The sequence below is a fragment of the Macaca mulatta genome, chromosome 6 (assembly GCF_049350105.2).
Source record: "Macaca mulatta isolate MMU2019108-1 chromosome 6, T2T-MMU8v2.0, whole genome shotgun sequence".
In the NCBI taxonomy this organism is placed as follows: Eukaryota; Metazoa; Chordata; class Mammalia; order Primates; family Cercopithecidae; genus Macaca; species Macaca mulatta.
Window position 1 is genome coordinate 33,352,054 of NC_133411.1, and position 21,791 is coordinate 33,373,844.

The following is a 21,791-nucleotide window of genomic DNA, read 5'->3' on the forward strand; positions in this document are numbered from 1 at the left end:
TTTCTTTCAGATAAGGCACCTTTTGCAGGAAAAGGAGGAGGAAGTGATGTGTCCAGAAGAGGTCTGGTGAGGTAAAGAGCTACAACTGGCCAGACGCAGTGGCTCACTCCTATAATCCCAGGACTTTGGGAGACTGAGGTGGGCAGATCACTTGAGGCCAGGAGTTCGAGACCAGCCTGGCCAACATGGCAAAACTCCATCTCTACTAAAAATACAAAAAATTAGGCATGGTGGTGTGCACCTGTAAGCTACGTGGGAGGCTGAGGCAGGAGAATCACTTGAAACTGGGAGGCGGAGGCTGCAGTGAGCTGAGATCACACCATTGCACTCCATCCTGGGCAACGGAGCGATACTGTGTCCCTCAGAACTACAATAGATTTCAAAGGGAAAGTTCTAGGCTAGAACTCAGAACGTCACTTCTGGATACCCTGGTCTTTCCATTTGTCTTAAAGTTATCCTGCAAAGGTCAAAGTCAAATAAATCTTAATTAATAATTTTGCACACCAAAGGAAAATTGCAAATTAAAAAAATATGTGAAGGAGGAAGTGTCTGAAAGACTAATCATACCTGTTTATGGAGAGGAAGCCTTCTATTTTTCTAGAGGACGTGATTATATTCCATTTCTTTCTCAAATACTGACTTCAGAGTTTAGTGTAATGATTTTAATGTTGGGTAAGAATCCTACTGAACAGAAAAAGGGACTTGAGTGTATGAATTAGTCAGAAGGGGCTGGAAAAGCTAGGTAAATCATTTAAATACCTATGGACAGAGAATGTGGAGGCCTCATGTTGAAGGTGGTTTAAAGAATTCTGGGCTGGGCGCGGTGGCTCACGCCTGTAATCCTAGCACTTTGGGAGGCCGAGGCAGGTGGATCATGAGGTCAGAAGATTGAGACCATCCTGGCTAACATGGTGAAACCCCATCTCTACTGAAAATACAAAAAATTAACCAGGCGTGGTGGTGGACGCCTGTAGTCCCAGCTACTCGGGAGGCTGAGGCAGGAGGATGGCGTGGACCCAGGAGGCAGAGCTTGCAGTGAGCTGAGATTGTACCACTGCACTCCAGCCTGGGCGACAGAGCGAGACTCCGTCTCAAAAAAAAAAAAAAAAAAAAAAAAAAAAGCATTCTGAGAAAAGTACCCCCTACTTAAAGTCTCTTTCTCACCAGCTTGCTGCAGCATCCATAATTCATTCGTTGTCCTTTGTCTGCAGGAAGACCTTAGAAAATTCAGTGTCCAGGAAGGAATAAAATAACCTGTCATACAGTTCCTTTAAGGTGACAGGGTCTTATTTATTGCCAGGAAGCTGGAGAGGACAGGGAGATGGTGCTGAACTCAAGATAAACTCCTCTTGGCTTTGTCATTTTGCCAAGAATGGACCCTGCAGTAGAAGTAAAATACTGTCTCAGTCACAGGCACCTTCCAAGGTTCTTGGAACTTCCATGAGAGTACAGGGGAGAAAGATGTTTAAGTTCCTATACTCTGAATCAATAGGCCAGCTTTTTTGATACTGAAAAGGTCTCTGCATACCACTCCTCGTGTTGTTTAGAGATTTAACATATTTAATAAAAAGTAGATTCCCAAAAAGCTATTTTAAATGAACTTTGTCTCTAAGCTAAATCTTTTTCAGGATGATCATAAATGTTTCGGAGGCCTAGGACAGCTTGGAGCTAAAATGAGTATTTCTGGCCAAGAGCAGTAGCTCACGCCTGTAATTCCAGCACTTTGGGAGCCTGAGGTGGGTGGATCACCTGAGGTCAGGAGTTCCAGACCAGCCTGGCCAACATGGTGAAACCCCATCTCTACTAAGATACAAATAAATTAGCCGAGCGTGGTGGTGGTCACCTGTAATCCTAGCTACTTGGGAGGGTGAGGTAGGAGAACCCCTTGAACCCAGGAGTTGGAGGTTGCAGTGAGCTGAGATCATGCCATTGCACTCCAGCCTGGGCAATAGAGTGGGACTCTGTCTCAAAAAAAAATATATATATATATATTTTTTTTCCAGGTTTATGTTTTGTGCTGTGTACCAGATCAGTACTGTTGGGATGGCTCACTCCTCTTATTCCCAGAATTCTTCCTGGGAAACTAGCGTTCACAATTATTAGAATGTGAAAACAAACAAGATGATCCATTTTAACACCCTCACTTTACAGATGAGGAAACTAAAGTGCAGGGTTGACAGTGACGTAAAGAGAATTGCACAGTGGGCAGAGGATGGGCTTTGGGATCAGGCAGGTTTGGATCTGCTGCTCAGCAGTGATGTGAACTTCGGCAAGCTGATTGATATTTCCAAGTTGCACTTTCATCTTCTGTTAAGACAGTTCTTGGGTAAATCGTGTCTATAAGGCACCTACTCAAACAATGAACTCAAAATTTGCCCATAATAATACTATTCACTATGAACTCAAAATTTGCCCAATAATGCTATGTTCACTGTTTTTTGAAAATTGAGACACAGTTCACATAACAGAAAATTCACCATTTTAAAGTGTACATTTCAGTGAGTTTTAGTGCTAGGTTGTGCAACCATCACCACTATCTAATTCCAGAACATTTCCTTCACCCCCCCAAAACCCTGGATCTATTAGCAGTGAGTCCCAATTCCCCTCTCCCCCAGCTCCTGGCAAGCACTAATCTTTCTGTCTCTCTGGATTTGCCTGTTCTGGACATGTCATATAATGGAATCATACAACATACAGCTTTTTGTGGGCTGATTTCTTTCACTTTGCATAATGTTTCCAGGTTTCACCCATGTTGTAGCATATAATTTATTCCTTTTTACTGACAAATAATATTCTGTTATATGGATATATCAACATTTGTTGATCTGTTCATCAGTGATGGAAGACCCAGCTATCAGGTGTCATGGAAAACAGTTGCCATTGTTTTAATGGTTAGGTCAAAGCCAGAATGAGGATTTGGGTGTCCCACTTTCAATCTGGTCTTGTGTTTATGCCCTGCACTCTTTTTCATGACATCTGAGCACGTGTATTTTAAATAGTAGCACACGTGTATTTTAAATTTTAAATACAGCCTAGCTACCTACTTTTAGGGTTTTATACCTTTCCGTGGATTTTTCCACTATGGAAAAAATGTTTACAATGCAAAGAAATGAAATCTATACATTATGGAAAAATTGTGCCGGGCACGGTGGCTCACACCTGTAATCCCAGCACTTTGGGAGGCTGAGGCAGGAAGATCACAAGGTCGAGAGATCAAGACCATCGTGGCCAACATGGTGAAACCCGTCTCTACTAAAAATACAAGAATTAACTGGGTGTGTTGGCACACGCCTATAGTCCCAGCTACTCGGGAGGCTGAGGCAGGAGACTCACTTGAACTCGGGAGGCAGAGGTCGCAGTGAGCCAACATCATGCCGCTGTACTCCAGCCTGGTGACAGAGTGAGACTCCGTCTCAAAAAAAAAAAAAAAAAAGAAAAAGAAAAATTGTGCTGAGAGACAGGTTTAATTTTTATTTTCAAGACTAGTGGATGGTGTTTTGTTTGTTTGTTTGTTTGAGATGGAGTCTTGCTCTAACACCCAGGCTGGAGTGCAGTGGCACAGTCTCAACTCACTGCAACCTCTGCCTTTTGGGTTCAAGTGATTCTCGTGCCTCAGTCTTCTGAGCAACTGAGACTACAGCCACGTACCACTGCACCTGGTTAACTTTTGTATTTTTAGTAGAGACAGGGTTTCACCATGTTGGCCAGGCTGGTCTGGAACTCCTGACCTCAGGTTATCCTCCTGCCGCAGCCTCCCAAAGTGCAAGGATTACAGGCATGAGCTACGGCACCCGGCCTTATGGATGGTCTTAATGCCTCTTTGTCCCTCTGTATTTCACAGGATGACCTGGCGTCTGTACAGTATCTTTTATCTGTCTGGTTTTAGACATGTATGGTTTCTAGCCTGGGATCAAAGAAGGATTTTATTGAGTTTGGTTCATGTTTGAGTCATGAGTGTCCCTTTGTTGTTGTTGTTCACTTTATTCCATAGCAAAAATTCAGAATTATTCTCTCCTTTAGTTAGACAGTCACTGTCATTCAATTAATGTGACCATTAGGTATGGGGAATATATATATGCCTTTGAACCAGAATTTAGTGCATTTCAAGCACATGTGGTCACCTCTCCTTCCCACTCCCTTGCCTGCTACCTCAGTGAAAGCTCACTATGAGATGAGAGGAGGCCTTTATGACCTGGCCTCCTTCCCATGTCATGTAATGACTGCCCCAGCTCTCAGGTCTGATTTCCCTGCTGACAAGATCACAGAAGGCACGTTAATGTCTATTTACCTGCAGTCATCATTTCTTCAGAGGCAGCGTTGCACGTAGCCCCAGGCTTTTACTGCGTGGGTGTATAAGATCCAGAAGCAGATCTGATTTGTGAAGGATTTGGTTGTTGACACTTGCTTAGGAACGAGTGATGTGTAGAATGTGGCAAAATTCCAGTGGGGAAGGTGTTTTCCTGGGTTCATCAGGGATTTGTGCTGCTTTATCTTAGGTAGCACAAGTGGAGGGTCCAGCCCAGCCTGGTTTCCTGACTTTGTGCAAGGGTTTTCTTTGCCAAAGCTTTGATGATCCGGTCCTGAATACCCCTAATTACTCATTTCATTTGATGTTGTATTTTCTTATCGTTCTTTAAGATCTGGAGCCGTTATCATGTGTCATGCTTCACATGCCTTATCTCCTTTATATTATTTCCTGCTTCTAAATATCTGCCAGCCCTCACATATGAAAAAGCGGCTGACCCTGACCCTTGTCTTCTCCATGCTGAGCGTCTCTTATTCCTCCAACTGTTCCTGGTTGACACGGTCTCCAACAGCCTTTTGTCCTGGTCTGCCTTTGTCTATGTGTTTTCCACATTGTCAGTGCTCCTCCTAATGTGATGTCCAGACTGGAAATGACACTCCATGTGTGCTATGATCAGCCCAAACTAGGACTGTTATCAAGACAGGAGCCCGATCCTCATTCAACACAGTGCACGGTTGCCACCAGCGCCTACTTAGCCAGTTGCCTATTTGTTTTGTTTTGTGTTTTTGGGGACAGGGTCTCACTCTGTCACCCAGGCCGGAATGCAGTGGCATGATCTCGGTTCACTGCAGCCTCTGTCTCCCAGGCCCAAGTGATCCTCCCACCTCAGCCTCCCAAGTAGCTGGGATTACAGAGGCACGGACCACCACACTGGACTAATTTTTGCATTTTTAGTAGAGATGGGGTTTCACTATGTCGCCCAAGCTGGTCTCAAACCCCTGGGCTCAAGCAGTCTGCCCACTGGGCCTCCCAAAGTGCTGGGATTACAGGTGTGAGCCACTGTACCCATCCATCAGTTGGCTTTTAATACCAGTCACTGGCTGTTACCCCTACTCATGAGGCATGGGCTCCTGTTGTTGTGCTGTTGATGATTTGCTCCTAGGAGCAGAACTTTATACTTCCCCTAATCCACTCTATCCATGTTTTACCCTGGGGACTCAGAGTTTCATTCCATTGGAACTATACGGATGGGAGCCTAGCATAATTCCGATGCAAGAAATGGTGGCAGTGAAGAAGTGTTTTATTTTTTAATGATATGTTAGCATTGGCTCTGGTCCTAGAAAAATCCTTCTCCAACTCCTGATCCTATGGTACTTAAATTAGTCATTTCTAGTTCATGGGGTTTTGTGTTTGTTTTGGGAGTTTGAGAGTAATTGTTTGCATCAATTATGACAGATTAAAAGAGTGAATCGGGTGGTGAATCTCTTTAGGAAGCTCAATACCTCAGTCCATCGGCCGACTTGTTGTCACTTGGGTGGACCCTTGAATGCTTCTGTCTGCTGTGCTGTCCAGGAAGGGTGCGTGGGGTTCTAACTGGCACCTGTCTGTCTGTTGCAGTTACCTGGCTGAGCAGTGCTGGAATGGCGGCTTTATCTACCTGATCATGCTGCGTCGCTTTAAGCACAAAGCCCACTCCACTTATAATGGCAACAGTAGCAACAGCTCTGAACCAGGAGAAGCACCTACCTTGGAGCTGGGTGACCGAACTGCGAAAAAGGGAAAACGAACCAGAAAGTTTGGGGTCATCTCCAGGCCTCCTGCCAACAAGGCCCCTGAAGAATCCAAGGGCCGCATTGGCTGTGAGGTGTCCAGTGACCCCAGCACTGAGTTGGAGAACGGCCCTGACCCTGAACTTGGAAATGGCCATGTCTTTCAGCTAGAAAATGGCCCAGATTCTCTCAAGGAGGTGGCTGGACCCCATCTAGAGAGGTCAGAAGTGGACAGAGGGACAGAGCATAGAATTCCAAAGACAGATGCTCCTCTGACCACAAGCAATGACAAACGCCGCTTCTCAAAAGGTGGGAAGACGGACTTCCAATCGAGCGACTGCCTGGCACGGGTAAGGTTTGGTTTGATTACAGGACCAGAATTTTATGTATTGTATTTGTTTGTTTTTGCAGCCCAGCCCGTGTGGGAAATACAAGCTGGGCTCAGAACCAGAATTTTAAAAGAAATATTGTTTGAAGTTGCTTTTAAGGTTTAAAAAATAGACCTAAGGTGACCTCGCATTGAGAAGCCAACAAATGCATTAAGAAAAGTGATTGGAGGAGAATGACAAAAACCTCCAGTCATTTTATCCTACATAAATAAAGAGCTAGTCAAGTGATCCTAAGTGGAAAACTCAAGCCTTCTGTGTTAAAATTTGAGTCATGTGAGGTCCAGATAAAGTACTTAGCTGCATCATTATTTATCGCTGCTGTCACCGGTGGAATTGCTGCTGCAAGGCCAAGAATTCCTCATGGCAGTTGACACCACAAACATCTAAGCCTCAGTATTACACAGGAAGGGTATTCAATACACAGGGAAGCATCTGCTTTTATTTTTAGCAGTTCAAAAGTAGTGATGTTTTCATGGGATCGTGTTATTACATGGCTGAATTCTAGGCAAATTTGGAAGCTTGACAGAAATCTCTGATCCTATGAAATCCAGCTGTGAGGGTCAAGGTTGGTTACCGCCTCTGCTTTGCCTTTAGGTGTATTCTGAATGATAAGGGGTAAGCTTCTAGCCTCAAATGGTCTCCCTCATTATCACCAACATTCTATCTTATGAGAATTACATTTCTTTAGGGTAGACATGTTCATTCCAAGAATCTTCCTAGATATTCCTGCAGGCTGCAGTTGAAACGATAAATTACCGATGTGTATGCTGAGTGGTTTCTTCTCTGACTCAGGAGACAACCTTTAGGGATGAAAGAGAAAGTTATAAAGATCAAAATGGGTGTAGAAGTATTACGTTGAGGCCAGGTGTGGCGGCTGGTGACTGTAGTCCCAGCACCTTGGGAGGCTAAGAATGGTGGATTGCTTGAGCTCAGGAGTGTAAGACTAACCTGGGCAACATGGTGAAACCCTGTCTCTACCAAAAATACAAAAAAATTGGCTGGGGACCTGAGTGGGAGGATTGCTTGAGTCTGGGAAGCAAAGGTTACAGCCAAGATTGCGCCACTGCACTTCATCCTGGGTGACAGAGCAAGACCCTGTCTCAAAAAAACAAACCAAAAAGTATCAAGTTGAGTTTTGTCTGCTGAGAAATGGTGCCCTGGGAGTAAGTGTGATTTCTGCCATTGTAGCCAAATGTACAATGGGTTGAAAAACATTACAGTAACCCCTCTCTCAAGAGGTTATGTTCCTTCATTTGAGGAGCGGGGTGACCTTCATAAAGTAGACACAGAGAGGGCATTATTTGTAAATAGAATGTGTGACTAAGAAAAAAATTGATGTCTCCATCAATGACTTGCTACCAATTTTATGAGTTCCCCCCAAAAAAGGATTAAGGACGAAAAAAAAGATTATAATATATACCTCTTCCAAATTAATTGCTGTGAAAGTATTATAATGTGTTTCTTATCAGTGCGTACTCTATCTTGATAGGATTTCTTCCCTAATGATTAGATTGTGCATACACAGAAAGCCTAATGTGAGCAAAATAAGGTAGTGGGTATTGGCTCCCTTAATCATTTGAAGGTTTAAAGCACCAGAGAAGGTTGAATCTCACATACAGTCCAAAGAATAGGCCTTCATTTGACCTAGGACACAGTGGAAATAATTTGGAATGATTTTAAAACAAACAAAGGGCCAGGTGCAGTGGCTCAGGCCTATAATCCCAGAACTTTGAGAGACCGAGGCAAGTGGATCCCTTGATGCCAGGAGTTCATACCAGTCTGGCCAACGTGGCAAAACCAAAAATACTAAAAATACAAAACTTAGCTGGGCATGGTTGCACATGCCTGTAATCCTAGCTACTCGGGAGGCTGAGGCTGAGGCATGAGAATCACTTGAACCTGGGAGGCGGAGGTTGCTGTGAGCCAAGACTCGCACCACTAACCTTCATCCTGGGCAACAGAGTGAGACTGTCTCAAAAACAAACAAAACCTAAACTTTTAAGAGATTACTCATCCTCTGCTCACCTTAATTAAGCATAATAATTCTAGTAATAAATTTAATTAAAATTGAACTTCTGGATTCGCTATTTGAAGACTACACATATCAGAGTTCCTTTGCCTAGTTTTTATGCTCAAGGTCAAACATCCTATGAGGTATAAATGAAAGAGTGAAAACAACCAAACTGTGATCCATTGCCTTTAGGGCATTTTTTAAAAAGCCGTATGCCTATAGAAAGGGGAGACTTGCCATCTGGAATTTGCATTCTTTGTAACTGTTTATAATTCATATTCTGAGTTTTGGCACCAGGTCATACCTTTTGCCTTGGTAAATCAGAATGGACCACACGTTTTCTCAGGCTCAAATATTTTAGCACCCTGTTCAACCATAAAGTTATCTTTATTAGGTGCACTTGCCCAGTTGGCAAAAAGTAGATTTTCACAGCTTTCCCCCACATTCTGGTGGCACCCGAATTGGAACCAACAGACCTTCACACAAGACTGTTTAGGTTCTTGGGATTTTTATTTTTACTCCAGGACAGAGACCAAGGTCATGCTAAAATGGAATTTCCAGAAAAAACAGAAAATGCCTATTTACCTCTTAAGCCTTTAGGGGGGAAAATTTTGTTCCATTTGAATAATGGGAGATTAAACATGTGAGTATTTTTCCATTTCTGCCTTTATAATGATTTAATATAGCTGCAAAAAATTAATAAATGACAGAAAAGCTCATAAGCATTCAGACCATTTTTGTTTGTCAGGCACTTCTTTTTCATAGACTGTTACTTGTTCTAAGAAAATGTTCCATTAAAATAAACCCTCAGTCTTGCCTTTTCCATCCGGTTCCCTCTTAATAGAGCAACAGGAGATATATCTCCTTTAAACAAATTTTTCTTTTTTAAAAATGGTATTTTCTATAAAACATTAACTCACAATAATACATATACAAGCAGATTACTATTTAAAAAGGCAAAGTTGGATTTATGCTCTGAAACAGAATCTCCTAGGACGTAGACAAACTATTTTACACATGAGTTCAAAGTTCCTCATTATCTTCTTAGCAAAGATCTTTACTGCTCTAAGATGAGACTTTTTGCAAATCTGCTTATATAGAACGTAATGTATTTTTGTAATGCTACATGTTGAAAATGAATACAACCAAATGTAGTCACATAACAAAAAAAGAACCCTACCACTTGCCAAGCAGGACAGTTTATTCATGACTGGCGGGAATGTCTATGGGTACATTTGTAGTATTTCCCTAGGAATCGTAATCTACCCTGTACAGTACCAGACCCTTTTCCTATGCCTCCTCTGTAAGTGGTTCAGCAGAGTCTCATGCAGGCTGCCCGGATCTGCGTCTGCAGAAACGGGTAGAAAACTCAGAAGGAGCGTCACACTCAGAACATCTCCCTGATGAGCCCTCATGTTTGCATCAGAGGCAGCCTGAGGATGGTCCTTTTCCAGGAAGCCCCCTTGGTCACTGGGTGAACTCACATTGTCCTACATGGTAACATCTCCCAAGTCTGTGTGTGAGCCTTCAGCTCTCTCCTGAGCCCTGATGGCCACTGGGCAAACTTACATTGTCCTACCTGGTGACATCTCCCAAGTCTGTGTCTCAGCCCTCAGCTCTCTCCTGAGCCCCCTGAATTTTGTGCTCACTGCCTGCAGGATGTCTCCATGTTGGATATTTCACATCATGCCTAAAACTTAGCGCATCCCTTTCCCATAGCACTGAACCCACTCCAATGCTCTAGGTCTCCCCGTCCCCAAAGTTTGCCCAAGCTGGAAGTTTGATGAGATTCAATGGGGTGACCAACCATCCTGGTTTGTCCAGAACTTCCCCTGGTTTCTCACTGAAAATCCTGGGAAACCCTCCGTCCTAGGGAGAACGGGACAGCTGGTCATCTTGGAGTCACCTGAAGCACTTCCTGCTCCCTTCTGCCATGTTCGGTCAATCACCAAGTTCCATCAACTGTAGCTCCTTTTGAAATCCTGCAGCTCACCCTCCCTCTCTCTTTACTCCCATAACTTCAGGTCAGGGCTAGGCTGCTTTCATTTCGCCCCTGGGCTGTCATAGTACTCCCCTACCTGGGACATCGCCCCCCATTCCTATCCCATTCATCCACTGTCCCAACTGCCACCAGAGGGACCTTTCTAAACAGCACATCTCATTACTCACACACATGCACATAGGTGCACAACATACATGTGTGTGCACACACACACACTGGCTGAAACCTGTTTGGTGGGTCCACTTGGCCTTCATGGTTGTTACCAAACACCTTGTCAGTCATTCGAGGCCCTTTATTATCTGATTCCTGCTTAACTGTCTGCGTCCATCTCTCACTGCTTTCTTTTTTTCTTTTTTGCCTTTACCAGTTTATTATATAATAAAGAATACAGATGAAGAATTGCATAAAGTGAGGTCCGGAGGGTTCCCAGCACAGGAGCTTCTGTCCCTGTGGAGGAGGGTGGGGGTGAGGGGGGTGCATCACCCTCCTGGCACGTGGATGTATTCACCAACCTGGAAGCTCTCTGAACCCCATACTCTAGGGATTTGTATGAAGGCTTCTTCCCGAAGGCACGATCATTTGTTAACTCAAACTCCAGCATTTCTCCCCTGACTCCAGAAGATGGGGGTAGGGCTGAAAGTTGAAAGCTTCTCATGGCCTGTCCTTTCTGGTAACTAACCCCCATCTGGAAGCTATCCCTGATGTCCAGTTTCTTATGCTTTCTTCCTCCCTGATTTGGAGTGAATTCACTGCAAGCTTTTTCAAAAGCCATACTTACTGTCACCTCTGAGCCTTTGCGAGTGCTGCACTCACTACCTGGTTTCTTCTTCCCTCTCCTGTGTCGCTTAGCTTCTACCTTTCCTGGGGGACCAAGCCTCAAGACACCCTCCTCTAGAAGGCCTCCGTGACATTCCTGCCACCTGCTCTGTGGTTAGCCATCTCCTCCTCTGTCTCCTGCGGTACCCTCTGCTGGCCTTCATTCATGCCCGAGCCCCACGTATTCCAATTACCATTTGGCTCGTTGTGTCCCCAGTAGCCTAAGAGCAGAACCTTTGATTTTTAAAAAGTGTTTTATATATTTGGGGGATGGAGGTGCAGATTTCTTCAACGCATATATTACATAGTGATGAAGTTCAGGCTTTAACGTACCCATCACCTGAATAGTGAACATTGTACTCAGTAGATAATTTTTCAGCTCTCACCCCGCTTCCCCTTTTTCCAGTCTGCAGTGTCTATTATTCCACTCTGCATGGGCACCCATTGTTCACCTCCCACTTAGGAGTGAGAACATGGAGTATTTGACTTTGTGTCCTGAGTTATTTCACTGAAGGTAATGGCCTTTGGTTCCATCCATGTTGCTGCAAAAGACATGATTTCATTCTGTTTTATGACTGAGGAGTATTCTATGGTATATATCACATTTTCTTTTTTTTTTTTTTCTTTTTTTTTTTTTTGAGATGAAGTTTCACTCTGTCGCCCAGGCTGGAGTTCAGTGGCGCAACCTCAGCTCACTACAACCTCTGCCTCCCGGGTTCAAGCGATTATCCTGCCTCAGCCTCCCAAATAGCTGGGACTATAGGTACATGCCACCATGCCCAGCTAATTTTTTGTATTTTTAGTAGAGAAGGGGTTTCACCATGTTGGCCAGGCTGGCCTCGAACTCCTGACCTCTAGTGATCTGCCCGCCTCAGCCTCCCAAAGTGCCGGCATTACAGACATGAGCCACCATGCCTGGCCTGGTGTATATCACGTTTTCTTTATCCAGTCAGCCATTGATAGATACTTAGGTTGATTCTATATCTTTGCTATTGTGAATAGTACAGGGCGGGGCCTTCTTTGTCTTTGTTTCCCATCTTAGCTCAGTGCCTTGTAGATATTTATGAAGGCCCCAAGAGTACTAGTCCTGGGAGATGGGACCCTGAGTTCCTGCCTCAGTTCTGCCATCCCCAGCACTGTGGCCTTCAGGTTGTTGCGGCCTTTCTCTGGGCTTCTGTTTTCTCACCTATAAACTAAGCATTTTGGTCTGATGACTAAGGGACTTCCAGCTCTGATGTTATGCTCACCCATGTCTTACTGATCATTCTGAATAAGAAGGTGTAAGCAAACGGTTTCAGGAAAGGTTTGCAACTAGAGCCGGAGCACTTACTGTAGCAAGATTCTGGTTGGATTGTGTCTTCTCACATATGGGGCAAAGTTGCTGTTGTAAAGTTTTCTTTTTGGTTCCAGCAGTAATGAGGTCATTTAAATGCTGTGAGACAGCTCCCTTTAATGTACGCTCCTGTTTTGGTAAATAAATCCCTTCGTTGTCTTCAGTGAAGGGATGCATGTGTGAACTCACACAGTAATTGGCAGTTTACAGGAAAGGGTAACACTCCAACAACATTAGTGCAGAAGACTCCATAGCATCCAGTTTTTCAGGGTTTGGCTTTTTCTCAATAGGCTGACAAAGTCTCGTTGCCCTTTTAGCTAATATAAAAGAAAACAAATGCCCAAACCATCTGTCTAGACAGGGTCTGTTGCAGAACTCGGTCTCTCCAACTGGACCAGGGTTCACACATTGAACACACTGGCAAACAGACAGATCTCCCATCTGTGTGAGCTTCTTAACCTCAGTCACAAGGACTGTCATGGAACCGTAAGATTAGTGGATAAACATTCTATATTTGTTCCTTCAGTGCTATTTATGGGATATCATTATTATGTGGTAGACACTGTTGTAATTGCTAGAGAACTGGTTGGTAAGCAAGACAGACAATGTTCTTACCTCACAGCGTTTACAGCATACCACAAACAATAAATCAGCAAATCCACGAATCACAGTGTCAGAAGCTGACGAGCCAATGAAATAAAACAGGGTGAAGTGAAAGGTGGCTGGGCAGTGTCATGGGCAGGGCACTGGTTGATGTTGGGTGTCAGAGCAGGAAGATCTCAGTAAAGAGGCAGTGTTTGAGCTGAGGATTGAGTGTCAGAAAAGGTCAGCCCTGCACAGTCTGGGGCAGAATGTTCCCAGGGAAGAACCAGCAAAAGCATCTGCCCTCAGGCAGGAACGATAGAGTGTTCCAAGAGAAAAGACACTGGGCACTAGGAGACGATTCAGGAGGTGTGATCGGGGCTCATTACAGAGGTTCGCATATGCCACCTTGTAGTTTGAACCTTATTCTTGGTGCGGTGGGAAGTTGTTGGAGGGCTTATGCTGAGTGCATCACAGCCTGTGTTTTTTAAACATTCCCCTCGGAAGTTTGATGGAGGATCATGGATTGTAGGAGGTGAAAAGTTGAAAGGGAGACCAAACTGGAGCTGGTCACTTTGACAAGGGGGAGGTGGCGGGGGAGATGAGCCGAAGTCGGTGGGTGTGGGATCTGTTTTGGAACTAGACTCTACAAATGGTACTTGTGGTTCAGATGTGGGAGGTAAAACAGAAGGAATCAAAGATACCTCATGGACTTTAGGCTTGTGGATCATCTTTAGCATGAGTAGAGGATAATGCTGTTCCCGTTGAGATGGGAAAGCCAGGAGCAAGAGAGGAAAAAGTCCAGTTTTGATTGTACTAAGGTGTATATCGGTTACCCAAGTGGAATTGTTAAAGGAGGTAATTGGAAATATCCTTAATATCGTTATATTTAAGTTGGCCTGTTAGTTTTTGGCCAGTACAAGTTTTAGCCTACTAAGTGTCAGACACTGGTTTTATTTTTTACTGAACGCTGCTGTAGGCAAATACATTTAAAACTGACAATTGTGGGCCAGGTACGGTGGCTCACGCCTGTAATCTCAGCACTTTGGGAGGCCGAGGTGGGCAGATCACCAGTGGTCAGGAGTTCGAGACCAGCTTGGCCAACATGGTGAAACCCTGTCTCTGCTAATAATACAAAAATTCGCTGAATGGATGTGGTGGTGCGCACCTGTAATCCCAGCTACTCGGGAGGCTGAGGCAGGAGAATTGCTTGAACCCAAGAGGCGGAGGTTGCAGTGAGCCAAGATTGCACCATTGTACTCCAGCACTCACTCCAGAGTGAGACCCTGTCTCAAAAGAAAAACAAAGACAAACAAACAAAAAAAACTGCTAACATTTACTTCTTGCTGCTTGTGTCTTCCTTTGTAGTCCTCTGAACTCCCTTCATTAAATGATCAGAAATTCCAAGGTGAGGAAACTTGCATTAATTTCTTTGGATACTCCCCTCCTATTTCCTACTTTCAATTTTGAAAAGAAAAAAGAAAAAAAAACTACGTTATTGGATAAAAGTGAAAAAGAAGGTCTGTTTCTTGACTAGTGTCGTTGGGGGCTATATTACAGACGTGATTTCTGCCCTCTGAAGCCAATTTTATTTGTTACGTGTTTTGCATGACTTTGTTTTTAACGAGTTTTGTGATTTTGGGCGGCTGGGGACAGGTAAATGGAGTGGATATGTGGGTGCTCTTGATAGAAAGTGTCTTGAACTCTTAGGTCAGTGTATATATACATTCAGGCTGATATTCTATTCCCATGAACGTCATTTTGCATGTTTCTTGTCACAAGTCCTACTTCTAAAAGCATTTAAAAATTAGAAAGGAATGTACCTAGTATTGTCACATCCTTCATTAACCATACTTACATGTTTTGTTTGACAAGGAGGAGGGGAAAAGGGGAAAAGAATGGTGGCGTAAATTAGTAAGGGGGATGGATAGGTTTTTATTAATTTGCGCTAAAACCCAAATAGATTTTCTTATTTCTGGACTCTAAGAATGGTCCCTGTTGCTCTTGGGAAACAGGTCCACGGCTTTTCTGTCCTGGAAGAAACACTCATCTTCTAGACCCCAGCAGTCAGAACATATCTTCCATGGAAAAAAAAAAAAAAAAAGCCACCATCCTACTCTCATGTGTGTCGTGAGGCAGCCACAGGGCTGTTCCCTATGCTGGCGTGGGAGGCCCAGAAAGCCAGGACAACGTCCAGTCAGCACATCCCTGATTCTGTTCTTTTCAGTGGTATCTGCTAGGCCATAGGGCCCCGTTGGAAGTGTTGAAAGTTGCCATCTTGGCGGCTGTACTGATCCTCAAGAGTGGCTTTTTGGAAGTAGTAGAGCAATGAGAGACTTAGAAGGCCAGGGAAGATGTTTCTGAATGGGGAAGGGAAAGGTGTTCCAGAGGTCAGAGGCAGCAAACCAGAAACCGTAGAGTCCAAAATGAGGTGATTGGATGAAATAGAGATCGTTGACAAGTTCATGAACTACTGTGGTAAGCCAGTGACTTCTGAAGTTACATTTGGCCAGACAGGCTTCATTTGACTGTGGTCAGGGGATGGAGGAGATAGTTGGCACCAGTGTCTGTTCCTGGGATAGCAGAACCCCACCGAACGGTGCGGTACCCGAAGGAGTGTGGGATCCAACAGGTCTCTGTCTGCTAATAATTTCCCCAGACATTCCTATTGCTGCACATCAATGACTGCTCGACATCTGCTTTTTTTACTGTTGCATGAAGTTTCATTTCAGTTTCTGACTGTGTATTTCAAATTTTCTAAATGCCACACATTCTTTCTCCTTTGTAAGCAGCTTGAACAGGCAGGTTGCCTATTTCTAGGGGGCTGATGGCTTTGTCCATGTTGGACCTTAATGGTTCCATTGCACTTTTCATGATGGATGTTAAAAGCAGATGGCTTTTGTTTCCTATGTTGTTTCATATGTCATATGTCATATGTCATTTGTTTCATATGAAAATGGCTTTTGTTTCATATGTCTTGTGAGCCAGGCCCATATAGCTAAGGCTAAAAAGAACTACAGGGGTGAGTCTGAAGTGAGACCCCAAAGTAAATCACTTTGGAAGGTTTTGCTTTCGTTTCTCTAAATAGCTAAGGGCTTGGGAGAGTCAACGGTTTTGCAGTGAGCATATGTGTGTGTCCTTGAGTGAAGCAAGCAGACAAACGGAGGATAAACCAAGGCAGAAAGGCTATCAGCAATCAGATGGCTTAGAGACATTGATTAGTTTATTTATTTATTTATTGTTTTTGGGTTTTTGTGTGGGGGGGGGGAGGTTCACCTCCACCTTCCAGGTTCAAGCGATTCTCCTGTCTCAGCCTCCTGAGTAGCTGGGATTACAGGTGCCCAGCACCACGCCCGGCTAATTTTTTTTGTATCTTTTTTAGAGATGGGATTTCACCATGTTGGACAGGCTGGTCTTGAACTCCTGACCTCTGGTGATATGCCCACCTCAGCCTCCCCAAAGTGCTGGGATTATAGGCATGAGCTACCACACCTGGCGTAATTTTTTTTTTTAAGAAGATTTGTATAGGGGTTGAAGCATTTCTTAAATGTATTTAGGGAATGTGCAGCCCAGAGTCTGTGGCAGTGGGTATCAAATTCATCAATTAATTTTTTGTTTTGGTTTCTCTATTAAATATCTCATTTATGTGTTTTAAGGAAGTTTGAGATTCAATTCAATATGGTGTTTTTTGTTTTTCTGTGTGCTTGCTTGTTTGTTTGGTGATGGAGTCTTGCTTTGTCACCCAGGCTGGAGTGCAGTAGCACCATCTCGGCCCACTGCAACCTCCACCTCCTAGGTTCAAGTGATTCTCCTCCCTCAGCCTCCTGAGTAGCTGGGATTACAGGAGCTTGCCATGATGCCCAGCTAATTTGTTGTATTTTTGATAGAGACGGGGTTTCACCATGTTGGCCAGGCTGGTCTTAAACTCCTGACCTCAGGTTATCTGCCTGCCTCAGCCTCCCAAAGTGCTGGGATTACAGACATGAGGCACGGTGCCTGGCCCTCAATATGGTATTTTTAACATTAATATGCTCATATGTGTATATGTAAGTAATATAGTTACCTATCAACATTTATTTACTGGGTGTTGTACTGCCACCTATTTGCACAAATATTTAATTCTAAGAACAAACCTGGAAATATTAAATTCCCAATTTAGAGGCAAGGAAACTGAGACTTTTAAGCATTAGGTGGCTTTCATAAGTTACAAATGGCAGAGCTGGGTTCCAACTAGTTGAAGTCTCCTGGCAGCAAGACCTGAGCTTTGCCTTCCTTTCATCTTTATTAATTAGTAGCTGTGCAGAAGTCAGAGGAACCCAGAAACAGCCAGTGTTTACATGCACAGTGGCATCCAGGTTTCAGGCAGAAGCAGCTTCACTTAACAGGAGTCTGTTCAGGAAATTTAATCATCACTGTGCTGTGCTGCCCATAGTATAGTCATTAGCCACAGGTGGCTCTTGAAATTTAACTAGAATTCAATTCAGTTACAAATTCAGTTCCCCAGTTGCCACTAGCACATTGCAAGCATGCAATAGCCACCTGTGGCTGGTGGCTCCATATCGGATGGCTCAAATATAGAACATTTCCATGATCACAGAAAGTTCTATTGGACAGCACTGCCAGCCAAAGACTTGGGTCCAATCGGCAGAATTCTTTTCTCCTGTGATAATCTGTGATTATCTGTTGACAAGTGATGGATATCCGGCCAGACGTGACAGCTCCGTTCTCCCGTGTCAATGCCGTGTGTCTGTCAACCTCCTTCATGGTGTGCTCACTTTTTCTTCCAAGGAGGAAGTTGGCCGAATATGGAAGATGGAGCTGCTCAAAGAATCGGATGGGCTGGGAATTCAGGTTAGTGGAGGCCGAGGATCAAAGCGCTCACCTCACGCTATCGTTGTCACTCAAGTGAAGGAAGGAGGTGCCGCTCACAGGTGACTAGATAACCCTCTCCCCTCCCCCGTCCCTCCGCTTCCTGTCCTTGCCCCTCCCTCCCCGCTGGTGCAGGCCCTCTTCCACTTGTTCAAAGCCCTGGTGATTACAGTTCATAAAGATTATGCTGGAGCACAGAAGGAAACCAGGCAAGAGTGGTTCGAATTGAACACACCTCTGAGCACAGGAAATGGCTAATTGCAGAAGGTACTGCAGGATCTTCTAAAACAAGGAGAGATTGGATGTCTTTACAGTACAGTTTTAGTTTCAAGTGAGTGTTACCTATCCTAACGTGCTGAGACGATATGAGGCTGCTTACTGAGGATATGCTGCTGAGGAGAACACCGCATTCCTAAGATCTTAACTCCTATAAGACTTGACTAATGACCTGGGAAAGTGATTGGTTTTCCGTTTGACCACAGAAGCCCACAGCACTGGGGCTTCACTTGTCAGGTCTATCAGGATTTCAGGCATACTTAGATATATGTATCTCTGCCATACAGATGTGGAAGGAAAATTAAGTAAATGTGAATTTTTCTCCTTACGATCTGAAAACAATTCATACCTCAAAACTTCTTTTGTAGGTCAGGTACGGTAGCGCACACCTGTAATCCCAGCACTTTGGGAGGCCAAAGCGGGAGGATTGCTTGAACCCAGGACTTTAAGACTAGCCTGGGCAACATGGTGTGAGACCTGGTGTTTACAAAAAGTAAAAATTAAAATATAGTGGCCGGGTGCGCGTATAATGCCAGCACTCTGGGAGGCCGAGGCGGATCACCTGAGATCAGGAGTTCGAGACCAGCCTGGCCAACAGATGAAACCCCGTCTCTACTAAAATTACAAAGAAATGAGCCAGGTGTGGTAGTGTGTGATTGTAGTCCCAGGTACTTGGGAGCCTGAGGCACAAGAATCAGTTGAACCCGGGTGGCGGAGGTTGCAGTGAGCCGAGATCGCACCACTGCACTCCAGCCTGGGCAACAGAGTGAGACTTTGTCTCAATTAAAAAATAAAATAAAATGGGCCGGGCGCGGTGGCTCACACCTGTAATCCTAGCACGTTGGGAGGCCGAGGCGGGCGGATCACGAGGTCAGGAGATTGAGACCATCCTGGCTAACACGGTGAAACCCCGTCTCTACTAAAAAAAATACAAAAATTAGCCAGGCGCGGTCGCGGGCGCCTGTAGTCCCAGCTACTCCGGAGGCTGAGGCAGGAGAATGGCGTGAACCCAGGAGGTGGAGCTTGCAGTGAGCCGAGATCACACCACTGCACTCCAGCCTGGGCGACACAGTGAGACTCCGTCTCAAAAATAAATAAACTAAACTAAACTAAACTAAAATAATAAAATAAACTAGCTGCTCTTGTTGGGACACTCCTGTAGTCCTAGCTACTCAGGAGGCTGAGGTGGGAGGATCACTTGAGCCTGGAAGATTGAAGCTGCATTGAGCGATCACTGTGCCACTGCACTCCAGCCTGGGTGACAGAGCAAGAGACTTTGTCTCAAAAAAAACACTTTTTTTTTTTTTTTTGAGACAGAGTCTCGCTCTCACCCACGCTGGAGTGCAGTGGAGCGATCTCGGCTCACTGCAAGCTCCGCCTCCTGGGTTCACCCCATTCTCCTGCCTCAGCCTCCCGAGTAGCTGGGACTACAGGTGCCCTCCACCACGGGCCAACTAATTTTTTGTATTTTTAGTAGAGACAGGATTTCACCATGTTAGCCAGGATGGTCTCGATCTCCTGACCTCGTGATCCACCCGCCTTGGCCTCCCAAAGTGCTGGGATTACAGGCGTGAGCCACCGCGCCCGGCACACTTTTGTTTTAATCTGAACAATGATCTGAAGTAGGAAGAGGAATGTTTAGCTAGAGCATGTGCAAAACAGTTTATTTTGAGTAAGAAGGATGTAGCTATCCCAAAATGTCAGGCTGACTCTTAACTGCTAGCTAATTGCTTCCACGCACATAGGGTGTCTACAACTGGCAAGGCCTGGTGGGGCGTGTACGTATATTGTATGCCCACAGTATACAGTAGGCGTATAAAGGGAGAGTTTCATTGATGAGCGAGGTGATCATCTTTTATAAACTAGTCTGGAACTTGGTGTTCAGCTCAGGTACCCTGATTCTAAGAGGGGTGTGGCAAACCAGACCAGTATTGGCCTGCCCAGGCTTGGGAGGGGACGCAGAAGGATGTCACATGAGGTACAGTCGAAGGAGCTGGAGATAGATAGTCTGAAGAATGGAAAACTTAAGAAGAGGACCAGGGCAAAAACCAGCAAAGTCTTTTATGCTCATCAGTTCTCTTATTACAGAAGAGGATGCTAATCACTAAAGTAGAGATAAGATTAACTGCAATTGTTAGTTGTCTGGGTGGTAGTAATTATTGAAGGATTAAGACCCTAGGTGGTTTTTACTCCAAAGAGCATTATTGAACTTCCAAAGTGACATATGCTTTGAGGAGCTCCTGTCAGATAGACAGTTTCCCATTAATCATAGGTCTTAAGTTCTAGTCTTCCTTTAGCAAGCTGGCAAGTAGGAAATTCCTGTGCCCAGAGATAAACTTAGAACTGTTCTTGTCTATTTCCCATCTGAGCCATTTCTATTGGGTCTCATCATTTTCCTTTCATTCTTAGCCTGGAGTTGTGTGCCTGTCTCTTTGAGCCTCTGGGGTATATGATTCACAAGCGGGGCATTTTAGTTAATAACAGGAGATGAAAGAAATGAAAGAGGGAAATAAGAAAAGGAAAAGGGATGGGGATGGTCTTTTTTTTTTTTTTGGAGATGGCGTCTCACTCTGTTGCCCAGGCTGGAGTGCAGTGGTGTGATCTTGGCTCACCACAACCTCCGCCTCCTGGGTTTAAGCGATTCTCCTGCCTCCGCCTCCCAAGTAGCTGGGACTACAGGCACTTGCCACCATACCCAGCTAATTTTTGTATTTTTAGTAGAGATGGAGTTTCACTATGTTGGCCAGGCTGGTCTCGAACTCCTGACCTCGTGATCCACCCCAGCCTCCCAAGGGACAGGGATGGTCTTGATGGCATTCTGAATAAGTAAGCCCAGGACACTGGTCTGAACCATTGCGTTCTTGATTCCTGAATCCCTCTCCTCCCATAGGAAACAGCTCCTGAGTGGCCCACCCACACAACTCCTGAGATTCCAGCTTGTTTCTTCTTGGTTTTCCCATTCCCCATCTCCCACCATTCCAAACAACTAGTGGGGCCCGTAGCATTTCTCTGCTTCAGGAATTTTTGAAGGACAGAAACAGAGAGTATCAGAGGTCTCTGGTGTCTCCTGTCTTCTGTTAAAGCCCAAATTCGTAGAAAAGACAACGGCACGTGCCCTAGAGGAAGGAGACAGAAAGTGAGAGAAAAGCTGTTGAAGGAAGGAAGGGAAGGAAAGGATGGAAGAAGAGACGTCAGTTGATTCATTGAAGGAAAGCCAGGGGACTGGAGAGAAACGGGGCTTCTGGGCGTGTCGGAGACGTGCGTGTGTTTCATGGCAGCACGCTGGGTGCTGATGTGAGCCTTTAGAACGGGGAAGTCCAATCTTTTGGCTTCCCTGGGCCACATTGGAAGAAGAAGAATTGTCTTGGGCTACACATAAACTACACTAACACAAACGATAGCTGATGAGCTTTAAAAAAATCACCCCAAAAAAATCATCATGTTTTAAGAAAGTTTACAAATTTGTGTTGGACCATGTTCAAAGTCATCCTGGGCCAC

At 44.7% G+C, this 21,791-nt stretch overlaps 1 protein-coding gene across 9 annotated transcripts in view; it reads left to right on the top strand.

Moving 5' to 3' along the window:
- Positions 1-21,791, top strand: part of PDZD2 (PDZ domain containing 2) — a 478,150-nt gene that overhangs the window by 346,592 nt on the left and 109,767 nt on the right. For 4 of the 9 annotated variants that reach the window (XM_015139787.3, XM_078004636.1, XM_015139789.3 and 1 more), the window contains 2 exons: positions 5,864-6,365; positions 17,937-18,079. In XM_015139787.3, coding sequence (XP_014995273.3) covers positions 5,864-6,365; positions 17,937-18,079 — 645 coding nt within the window. The remainder of the gene's footprint in view (positions 1-5,863; positions 6,366-17,936; positions 18,080-21,791) is intronic. The other 5 variants (XM_078004638.1, XM_015139791.3, XM_078004639.1 and 2 more) reach the window with 2 other exon arrangements.